We start from the raw sequence: 11876 nt of genomic DNA, 5'->3' as shown, positions 1-11876 counted from the left end.
GCTAATCCCTTCCGGGAAACCACCCCTTAAATGCCTTAATTTAAAAACATCTTGCACTAACATATCTTAAAGGCGGGGTGCACGATCTCTGAAAGCCAATGTTGACATTTGAAATCACCTCAACAAACACACACCTACCCCAATAGAATTTGGATTTTCGTTTGATAGACCCGCCCAACACCAACGCAACCCAGGCAATGATGTTGTGTTGAAATCGTGCACCCTGCCTTTAACACATATCAGTGCCATTGTTTTGTCCCAAAACGTACATCAGTAATGTTTATTGGTAAGTTATGCTTGTAAAATCTACTTAAATTTCCTAAAATAACTAAGGCCTAGTCCTCGATTAATTTAAATCATATCTGAGAAACTGTTCCATACTTTTATTTTATTTAAGCTTATTAATGATCTGGTGCTTGCGATGCCTTATATTAGCCATCTTATTTTGAAAGTTTGACGTGATTTTACACGGTTAATTATTAAAAGTAGGAAAAACAGTGGGAGTAACAGCAAAGAGTTTAATAAATTATGACGGATATAAAGCTGACAACAACTTTAAAGAACACAAGCAACAGTAAAAAAAAATGGAAAAAACAAACATTGCTACCAATGGTATTTTAAAAGAACAGTTTATACAGTAAAATTCATGGATTCATGTGTAGTGGCTATAAAGACGCATTTATCCATTGTACATAAACTCTATTGTGGCTAATATACAGGCTAAACTTGCAACGGCACCATTTTGTGGCTACTAGGAAATTACAGAGTATTCATTGTTAAACCATGTTTTTTTAAAAAAAAAATCTAAATTCCCAGTTGCTTGGTATACACACTGTAGGCATATCTATAACTACTGAACATTTTAACTGTAGTTGCACTATATATAAAACTGGTACAACTCTGAATTGTGTGGCTGGTAACAAACACTTTATATTGCAAGCCATGTTTACATGCACCTAAACTAGTCGAGTCTAAAGAACATGCATTGCTTCCAGCTGAGGCCTAACAGTTTTGAACAACTAAAATTGATGAATAATCTGAAATGTGATTATGACTGGTTAACCTACTGTATGATTGCTAGGTAATATGTAAGGCAAATTGCATTGTTATATTGTAACTGATTGTAGATTCTAAATTACTGTCAAATAAATGACAACAGGGTTTATCATATTACTGATGAATGTAACAAGTAATGCTAATGTGAACAATACGGTTCATATAAAACTACATAACTCCAATAAATAAATCACAGACATTTAGCACCATTACAGATAAAGGGCAACAGCACCCTTAATCTTAGGAAAAGAGTCTCTAGAAGTACTGCATAACAGAAAACTGACACACTGTGTAGTCCAAGTGTTTCTTGAAGACCTCATAAGAGGGTAGTATTGGAAGAATGAGATGATTGGTGTCACAGTGGCTCCGAGGAAAGGCACAGGAAGGGTCTGGAGAGGTTAGGAAAGAAAGAGCTAGAGGGGGATTGAATCCAATGGATGGAACCACATCTGTGCCAGTGGCAAATGTTAAAATATCCTCGAGTGATGCTGCACACTGGCCATCTGAAACAAAAAGGAAGAGGTAAGCTTATGTCGCACCACTAAAAGATAAACACAAAATTATATATCAAGAGCTAAGATGCCAAACCCTCTTAGGGGCCAAACGCGTTTTAAACGCTTGGAAATGGAAGGTGCGCACAGTGCGTTTTTTCGTTCACTTAAAAAAAAAGAGCAGTGCGGCATGGCTTTTTATATTGTTAGGCAACCACCGAAGCAGCAGTCCTGTTAATCAAATATTGATGCATGAGCTTTCTTTTGCTGTTTACTGTCATGTTAGCAGAAACTTTAAAGGAAAATATAATATTTTACTATGTTCTTACCTCAACTTAGACAAATTAATACATCTTTTTTCAATGTGTGCATTTAATCTTTCTTAAAGAGAAAACATGGAAGTGTTTGGTGGATTCTAAATTCATCCCTGTTTGGATCCTAAGGAATGAATGGGGCTAGGCTAAATGCTAACACATTCACGACACGCTGTACAAAGATTAAGTGCACGCATTGAAAAAAGATAGGGATGTATTAATTAGTCTAAGTTAAGGTAAGAACATAGTAAAATATTGAAAAACGGTGGTGTTTTCCTTTAAAAAGAGTTAGCTTGCTCTGACCTTGATGACGTCGGGCGCTTTTCCGTTCTCAGCGCAAAAATTGCAAGACGTTCAGCGTGCATAAACATATTAGTCTGTAATTGAAAAACTTTATTTTTACAACTGTCACTTTGGTCATTAGTATTTAGCAAATTTGAATGTATTTCACTGCAAAACCCTCGAAGCACATGTAAAAATATCTACTTCTAAAAAAGAAATCTCCAGTCACTCTTCACAGTTCTTTTTGAATAAAGGTAAAAGGCTCAAAAATTTGGTCAATATTTTATTATATTTGGTACACGGGTGAAAAACTGCTAAAAATATTTGTATCATTTAACGGTTTCTGCCAACAAACTGGTATTTATGAATGCCCTGAAGCCAGGATTACACAGATTTGAAGCGAAAGTATTTGATAAATGTATAATACGTGCTGAAAGCATTCAGTTAATATCAATATTACATTTTTGATGGAGGAGGCGGATATTTGCATCTGAGCTCTTCATATATTGGCCTGGGAAACATTGAATTCATAATATTTTTTCACATGCATAAGAAATAGGCTATGCAACCCTTTTAAATCAACCAACATACGTTACACCATTTGTAATAAACATACCTTCACACTCATGTAGGTACTGTTTCCAAAAGCTGTGAGTCGTGTACTCCTTTGCTTTCAGATCTTCTTCTTCTGAAAACCGTGTGGTAAAGAGCTCCAGAATCGATTCGGCGGTCAACTTCTCCACGGGGCCACAGAAAACCGAATAGAAACCTTCTGTGCACATCTGGACCTGCTCAAACACTCCTAGTGTCCTCAGACCCTCCCGAAACCTGAAAAAGGCAAAACAAAGAGTATCAGTAAACAAGCATACACACGTGGATCAAAACACAATACTGGTCTAGGCCTATTGGCAATATAGACAATTAATCGCTATCACAACTTCATTTAAGTCTACCAACCTCTGCAGAGGCAGCTGTAGTCGGATGATCAAATAAAAATTGAGAACATCCTCCACCAACATGTCTTTGTCAGAAAGCTTACTGACTTCTCGCCAACAGCCTGCTACTTCCAAGTACTGCGATGCTGACTGCATTGCACGTCTTAAATTATATATGTTGTTTGCTTCTGCAATCTGAAAATATATATATTTATAGAGAATATATATATTTAACATATGTTTCACTATAATCAATAATACATTGTTTATTTAAAGTGTAGTACTACAATATCTTCACATAAACAACATAAAAACTCACTCTTCTGATTTTGTGTGCCAAAACGGTGTCTCCAAGGTCTTGTAATGTAGGTCTGTAGTTTGTAGGGTAGCTGAACAGATTGTGGTACAGAACTGGAGAGAAGAAGCCCACCGGAGGACCCCCGTGAACCAAAGAGAGGGCCAACAGGCTGCCGATCTCAAAGTAAAGATCATCCCTCAGAGCTATTCATACGATAACATACAATACAATAGTAAGTTTGCAAGGTCACCTCAGTGTATTAGAAATTAAAGAGGGGGTCTCATAGTACCTCTTGAGTTCAGAACCAGGTTTTTAGCTCCATTGGGTCCCTCAAAGATTTCAGACTTTTCCAAGCTTTGAACGAGACATCTGAGAAACTGACGCTGATTCCTGACGTTGTTGTTTAGTTTGTCTTTGGAGTACTTCACAGAAAGCGTGTTGGAGGGATTAAAGTTGCTTTGCCGCAAAACTCTCAGAGCCGCTTTCACCACCTCATCATCATTACCATCTTCCACCAACACCTCTGTGCACTGCTGCTGTGATATCTGAGAGGCCAGACCCATTAAGATCTCTAGAAAAGTGGCGGGCATACACTGCCTGCAAAAATCAAGAGCAATTTAATTTCGTCATCCATTCAATAAAGATAGCTAATAGTCTTACAAATGTCTTAGCCTCTGCGAGACTGTTGCAACACCCCAAAAAATTGGGTTATTTACAATGTAATGTCCATGCAAAAGTATCAGGGTCTTGCGAAGCACTTTGAATAGACCACTTCTAATACTTTTTAAAGGCGGGGTGCATGATTTTTGAAAAACACTTTGGAAAAGGGAGTCAGGGAGAGTACCAAAATACACTTGTAGCCAATCAGCAGTAAGGTGCATGTCTACTAACCGACATCGTTGCTGGGTTGCGTATGTGTGGGGCGGGTTTATCAAAAGAAGGTCCAGATTCTATTGGGGAAAGATCATGCAAACCACCTTTAAAAGCATACTAATTAAATGGATGTGGTGATAGTTTAAAGACAAAGTTTTTATTTTGGGGTAAACAGCCTTTTTAATTTTTTTACAAAAAAAAAACTGATGCTAATGACAGAGCTTGTACCTTTTAGTGGTGAGTGAGGAATGAAAATCAGAGATACATCCTTTAAATAATCTCTTCCTCTCTTGCCTTTCAGCCAGTGGAGATTTAACATGGTTTGGTAAAGGCACTGAATCTGCAAACAAAAAAAAAAAAATAAATAAAAAAAATAACGAAGGCAATGTAAGATAATAATGTAAAAAAACTCAAACCTACATTTCATGTCCCAGCATGCAACAATATAATTATTTACTTCAAAATTAATACATGCTGATCAAAAACAAATGAATAGTTAAGATCTTACTATTGCCCTCAACAGCGCCTTTGCATTCATCACACGTCCATTCGGTTTCATAAAGCTCAAGGCAGGAGCACTTTCGATGGGTTCCTCTGGATCCGCAGAACGTACAACGGAGAATTTCGAAAAACCTGTAAACCAGACAGACAAATGTAATCTTAATGACATCTTTTAAAAATGTAACACATCCTATTGCATTTCATTTCAAATGATTCATATAAGCACATAGTTTACCCTGAGCCTGAGCTGTGTTTACGACCCCTGTGAGATAGACACTTTCTGGCATCACAGCGCTGGTACACCTGCAGTAATTCTCCATATGCATTTTCTTCTAGTTCCCATGATGCATCTCTGAAAATATATTTTAACATACATAGTAATGATGAATTAAAAAAATACATTTGCATTAATGTCTAGCTATGCTAAAGTGATGTGGAATAAAATTGCATTATGAATACAAATAAAATCATTTGTAAATGGATGCAAAAAAGCCTATTTTGAATATTTAAAAAAAATATTGAATTTAAACTATTTTGAACAGTTTGCAATTTTGTAAACTTTGTACGTAGCTTTTGTGTACTTATATTAGTTATGGGAAAAACTATGTATTATATCTTCTCAAATATAATATACAATTAGGGCTGTGCAATTAATTGTTTTTTTATTTTAAATTCTTAATTCAAGCAATAACAAAAACAATATTTGTCAGGTAAAATAATTATTGTGCGATTAAAATATAAATTGCGTGCTGCAGGACCGATTTCGAAGGCACCACTTCTTTGACACATAGCCTATTGTAACACTTACTAGATAAAAAATTTGTAAAAAGTTGTGTAAAATAATCGCTATTATGCGTTTTTTATTTTTACAAAAATAACCGTGATTATGATTTTGCCCATAATCAAGCAGCCCAATATAAAATATGTACATTATAATAGTAAAAATATATTCATAGACAGACACTTGTATATAAACTGTACAAAAAAATCATAAAGTCACCATATGTAATAAAATTTTTCAAAAATAACTTGCACGTTGTTATACATTTTGTTCACATGTGTCCTTAAATTAGTCAATACAATAATTTCAACAATGTTTGAATTCAAAGAATTTACAGTTTTACCCCGAACCGTGTTATGTGTTAAAGTCACAATGAAGTGGAAGTAGCGATCGTTTTTTCCCTGTTGTGTATATGTATATCCGAATGTTGTGTATATGAGTGTAACTTCTGAAATTAAATCAAAAGGTCGAGCGGGACTTGAATTCGTCCATCGAGAATTGTTTAGATCATTGGAAGTTGAGTCATGTTGCTATTTGCTAATCGCTGTGACCTTTTCCCAGGCCCCACCATTTCACCATTTCTCATGACCGTAAGGTTAAGAGAGATTGTTTTGAACAGGAGATTAGCGTTTTTGATTAAATATTATGAATTTTTTTAAATAATGAAGTCATTTGTAAAAAACACAATATTGCAAAAAAAAAAAAAATTCCTAACATAAATCCTCAATTAAAACAAATACCACTTACCTCTCTGGTATGTGTATTCCCATCCTGACCATTTCTTGCTGGAACTGATCTTTGTTATTGCAGAGCGTGCATTTGAAGAAGAACATAGCAGCACTGTATGCATATTGCTGAAACAACAAAGTCGAGGCACAAGCTCAAATTTCCAGCCGCAGGTTCTTGTATTTGTAATCAAATTTAACGAACAGATTGATGTGCAAATGTTTTTATTTAGCATATGTAAATTAATGGTACCTGTACACAAGCCCTATGAAACCAGCTCCCATGACACGCGGGACACTTGAGGACATTGTAGGAGAGAACGGGTTCAATGGCCTCCAGACACACAGAGCAGGAGAGCGGTAGACTGGGACTGGAGACGCAGGCTTGACTAGGTGCATGCTTTTTACAGAAACACCTGTAAACATAAGCTGCCATCATCAATATCTAAGGGTCACTTTCCTAAAATAAGATCAACCCACTCGCCTGGAATTAAGGAAATGTCATTTGATGATGATAAGGTTAAAATGTGTGGGCGTGACACTGCACGTGTTTCTCTACAAAGAAAAGGTGATGTAGTCTTCTGAAAAGACACTTACGGAAACGAGTCGGTGAACTGGAAAATAAACTCCTCCTCTATTCCACACGGCATGTGGACCATCTGCCTGCAGGTTTTGATGAAACACCCGACCGAAGCGCCAATCTTTTTGCAGTGCGTGCACCTCTGCAAGTGATGGGTAAAAATACGTTAGTGTCTGACGCATTTACATGGTGATAATGGAATATACTTAGTCAGTCAAATGTGTACTTACCAGCCTTGAAGATCTGCGAATCTCCTTCTGGATGTCATTCACAAGAAAACCATGAATGCCTTCATGTTCCTCTCCTCTCTGAAAAACTCCACTAGACATCAGCTATAAAATAAGCAGGGAATATTACACTTGAAATACGATTCTTACAAAAGTTGTACATAGTAATGTTATATTTCAGAATCTACAGAGCATCAACTTGACAGGGAATAGTTTTTATGTTTGAATAAACATGATTTAAAGATGTAAATGTGTTTTTTTGTATTCCTGTATGTGTTTTGTGACTGAAAGGATAGACTAGAAGTGACCTGTATTGAAAATTAGCCCATATTTTACTCATCCTTAAAGGAACACGCCCACATTTTGAAAATTTAACGTATCCCCCATAGTTAGATAAGTCCATACATACCTTTCTCATCTCCGTGCGTGCTGTAACTCTGTCTGACGCAGCCCCCGCTAGCTTAGCTTAGCACAAAGACTGAAAGTGAATGGCTCCAGCTTGCAAACTGCTCCCAATAAGTGACAAAATAACGCAAACATTTTATATATAGTCTCTGAAGGCGAAGCACTGCTACTTGGGCACTCCGCCCAGTAGCAGTGCTTCGCCTTCTGAGAATATAGTTCCCAGTATGTATACTGTTAAAAGATCGCTGTGTCTCATATCACCTTGCTATGTGTACATAATGTGACTATACAAATCACAACACATAAATAGGAAAATGTTTGTGTTATTTTGTCACTTATTGGGAGCAGTTTGCAAGCTGGAGCCATTCACTTTCAGTCTTTGTGCTAAGCTAAGCTAGCCGGACTGCGTCAGACCGAGTTACAGCACGCACGGAGATGAGAAAGGTATGTATGGACTATCTGTATCTAACTCTGGGGGATACAGTGAATAAGCTAAATTCACAAAATCTGGGCATGTTCCTTTAAGCCATCCTAGGTGTATATGCCTTGCCTCTTTTAGTCAAACACAGCCGAAGTTACATTAGATAATATCCTGGCTCTTTTCAGCTTCATAATCCATACATTTAATAAATGTCATACAACATTCATAATTCAAATTTTATAAAATACGACTATACGGGTTTATAATTCACCTAAAAAAACGCCAGCGTTCAGCGCGGAAACAAAACACCAGCTACTGGCTTTTTTGAAAAGCTAGTAGCTTCCATTGGAAACAATTGAAAACATACAGCAGCTATCGGCATAAAAGCTTTGGTGTACATGCCCCCAGGATTAGTTTTGGATGGATGGGTGTGCTTTTTAGCTTAAAAATTGGGGCACTATCCAATTCCATTAAAAAGCTGAAATGGGCTTGGATATTATTTAATTTAAAGGGCACGTTATTTCGTGTATTTGGTATAATACAATGTGTTTGTGTGGTTTATGGTAAAAAAAACAAACATTATTTTCCACATACTGTACATTATTGTAGCTTCAGATATCCTGCCTTCCTCAAATGCTCTGATTTTGTACAAAACTCATCGATCTGAAAAGCGTTTGTCCCTGATTGGCCAGCTAAGCTGCACGTTGTGAATACCTCTGGCGTATTGTAATGGAAATGTAAAATCGTGAATTGGACCATAGGTGCCCTTTAACTCCAACTGTGATTAGAAGGAAGTCAAATACACCTAGGATGGCCATGAGTAAAATATGGGCAATTTTTTGGAAGGGGGAGTGGTCTTCTTTTAACTAGTGGGGTACAAGTCTGTTCTGATAGGGTCAGGGGCAGAAAAACACTAAACTAAATAAATGTATTTACATGCAACTTACCGTTAAAACTGTGCAGTTATGACAGCAAAACTTTTTTTAATACTAATATAATTTTTGTCTGTTATTATTTCCATGTGTTAAGCACACTTCTGCTGTTTATTGTCATGTTATTCATATAGCATATTTGTTGGCTCTATGGAGTCCACAAATTTTATCTCATTTTTTTTGGAATCCACATTTTGGGTCATTGTTTGTTGGCCAATGTGAAATCTGCGTCTTGGAAAATACATGGTGTAAAAAGTAACATGGCGATTGCTCACCAAACAGAAATAGTGGACAGTCAGGTCGTGCTGTTCGAGTGTGATCTTCTCCCCATACTTTTCTGGACAGTCGTCGCCCCGTTTACAAAGACTACAAACTAAAGCACAAACGCAGATCTTAAATTTAGTTACAACTATAAAACACCTCATACAAATCATGAGTTTGATCACTGAAACATTGGTTGAGTGGTAAACTTGGAAGAAAAAAGGACTTACTGAGATCTTTCTCGTCCTTAATCTCTTTTATTTCAGTATTCTCCTCTTTCCTCGCTTTCATTATTGGTTTGTTCGACGGCAGCGAGCAGCAAGTAAAACTTTACGAATTGTAAAATGTCGACGCGAAGATTTATCACAGAAACCAAAACAAGAGTCTGTTCTCTGGTGCTAATGATGCCAGCTCGCCATTTCAGCGTTATCGTGAGCTTCTTCTAGTCATATAACTCAAAAAGATAAATTTTACACATTAAAGCCTAGTTTTAAATGCCAGATACTACAGCTGTGTGTTTAAAAACCTCACAAAAATTCAAAGCTCCCTCTACCCGTAAAACCCCCGCCTCCGACTGATTTTGATTGGTTGAATTCAAACCAAAACAGAGATGTTCCGGTGGGAGGGTTTTCAGCCAAAACATTGGGCAACTTCCGTTTGGCTTTCAAAATAATAGTCAGTACCACGGACTTTTGTGGAAATATAAAATTGGATTTAGTTGAAACATGCTCTCTGAGGCTGTAATAGAAATAAACTATGATTTGGGACATATTAATTCTAATTTCAAACACTTTTTAGGATAGATTGGGACGCAGGGTATGTTAAATCTGTATAATCGCAATAGGTGTGTTCGACTTTGGCGCAAAGAACCAATTGGCCAAGAACCAATACAGAGATGACGCCAAGGTACCGCGAGAGCAACTCGCGTAATCATACGGAGAAGTCTAATTTCGAATCACTCTCGCGGTACTCTGACGTCATATCTATCAGAAGGTCGTTTCTCAATCCAAAGGCTGCAGCCTGTGCATAGATATGTACACGCAGCCTGTGGAGGTCGCATTTACAGGCCGCATACGTCATCAAGTCAGATTTATTTAAGTTAACTGAGCATTACATTCGCAAGCCATGAGCATATTACAAAAATTTACGATTAACTAACAATAATAGTCAACTTTATAATTGTTAATATTTTGAAATAAGACAGCCATGATGACGTAGGCAGCCTAGAAATGCGATCTCCGGAGGCTGCAGCCTTCGGATTGAGAAACGGCCAAAGATTTAGAAATCTATAATAAAAAAGTTGAGTACACGATTTAATTTATTTTAGCAATGAATTTAGGAAATAAAAACAATATATTATACAGGTATTTATTTTATAAGGAAAATATTATAATCATTAAAACATTTATGGATGGAAATTACGTCAACTGCTCACTTCAGTGGGTATTTAAAAGCTTGACTTATTATGTTTTATAATTATAGTTTAATAAACATGTTTAAGAAATCAGAGAAACGTTTCTAATATTTACACAAAAAATAATATAAGATTACATTTTGGACCTAAGAAAATACGCCTTGTTGAGCATCACTAACCAGTAGGTGGCAGTAGATGAAAACAGTTTAAAGTGCTCTCACTGGCCTCCCATTTCAAATCCGAGATTCAATTTATTTTTTGTCTATTTAATTGACACATGAACCCCAGTCAGAAGAAAACATGATTTTGAGGACCATCTTTTAGAAAACTGAAAGGTCAGACAATTTTATGAATTGCGCATCATTTCTAAAAAGCATTTCCACATTTAATTCTGCTTTATGGATTATGCACTGATTTATTTGGCCAAAAATAAAAAGCAATATTTTCATTACATATTTAACGTTTGTTGCCCTAACACTTTTAAAAGATTTGTTATAAAAACATCAGTATTTCTTGCAAGTCATTTAAAAAAGAATTGTATGCACTTGCTATAAAATATGAATACTGTATAATGTGTAATGGAAAAAATGAGATTGTGGGCCAGTTTCAATAATCTACACATCCTACAATGTTTAATGTATGAAAATAGAAAATATTACATTTGTGTTGTGTGACCTAAAAGGTTACAAACTCTGTGAAGAATACACCTAGTGCCCTAAAATGGTGAGTATTCTGACTTTTTCAGCCAAATTCAGCACAGATTTAGTAGCCTTAACTGCATACACCTGTCAAATAACCCGCGCCACTCTTGCTGGAGATTATGGATGATGATAGACTCACTGAGGTGGATTCAAACAAAAAAGAGCCGGACAGCTTGCCTGTTTTTCCTGCCTGAGCAGATCCTAGATCAAGGTCTTGACTTGCCTATTGTTTGACAACACTTGCAAGGGGGTCCTTGGATGCTCTTTTGACTCGAGATATAAGATTACAGGCCAAGCTTTTCCTCCCTTGACTAAATTCCAGAGGGAGTCCAAACAACTCGCTCAGTTTTCAACACCGCGTTTCCTCCCCGTGTCCAATGCTTCTCAGAGTTTGCATTATGCGAGCTAATTTAGCCAATTATGCACAGGTGTGATGCTAATTCTCCTCTCACATACTGAGCTCCCGACAGTAAAAATAGTATAATTATACAGCTGTCCCCGTGTTTTCCTTCCCAGCCGATGCAACAGCCTCTGTCACACAAAAAACACCTTTTCAGTAACGGCTAACTTAAAGAATCTGCCACAACTTTCCCTCCATTCAGCTTAACTGTTGATTGTTGTTCTTCGGGAAGCAGGTGCGAGACTTATACATCATATGAGATGTGTGAGCCAAATCTGA

General features: G+C 36.8%; 1 protein-coding gene across 2 annotated transcripts; it reads right to left on the bottom strand.

The window, feature by feature from the left end:
• Positions 1-504: 504 nt before the first annotated feature.
• Positions 505-11598, bottom strand: g2e3 (G2/M-phase specific E3 ubiquitin protein ligase). Of its 2 annotated transcripts, none has more exons than XM_073869692.1 (14): positions 11375-11598; positions 9097-9194; positions 7067-7168; positions 6854-6978; positions 6510-6672; positions 6279-6385; positions 4986-5102; positions 4758-4882; positions 4478-4589; positions 3666-3973; positions 3398-3579; positions 3101-3273; positions 2760-2971; positions 505-1559 (listed from the first exon to the last, which is right to left on the bottom strand). In XM_073869692.1, exons 3-14 carry the CDS (start codon positions 7163-7165, stop codon positions 1312-1314), a joined length of 1971 nt encoding a protein of 656 aa, XP_073725793.1. In that variant the 5' UTR covers positions 7166-7168; positions 9097-9194; positions 11375-11598; the 3' UTR covers positions 505-1311. The 2 variants fall into 2 exon arrangements, with proteins under 2 accessions (XP_073725793.1, XP_055027382.2); XM_055171407.2 differs by lacking the exon at positions 11375-11598 and adding an exon at positions 9313-9687.
• Positions 11599-11876: the final 278 nt, after the last annotated feature.

Source organism: Misgurnus anguillicaudatus, chromosome 7 (genome assembly GCF_027580225.2).
Source record: "Misgurnus anguillicaudatus chromosome 7, ASM2758022v2, whole genome shotgun sequence".
Classification (NCBI taxonomy): Eukaryota; Metazoa; Chordata; class Actinopteri; order Cypriniformes; family Cobitidae; genus Misgurnus; species Misgurnus anguillicaudatus.
Note: the sequence above shows the minus strand (reverse complement) of the source record. Positions and strands in the feature narration are given on the sequence as shown.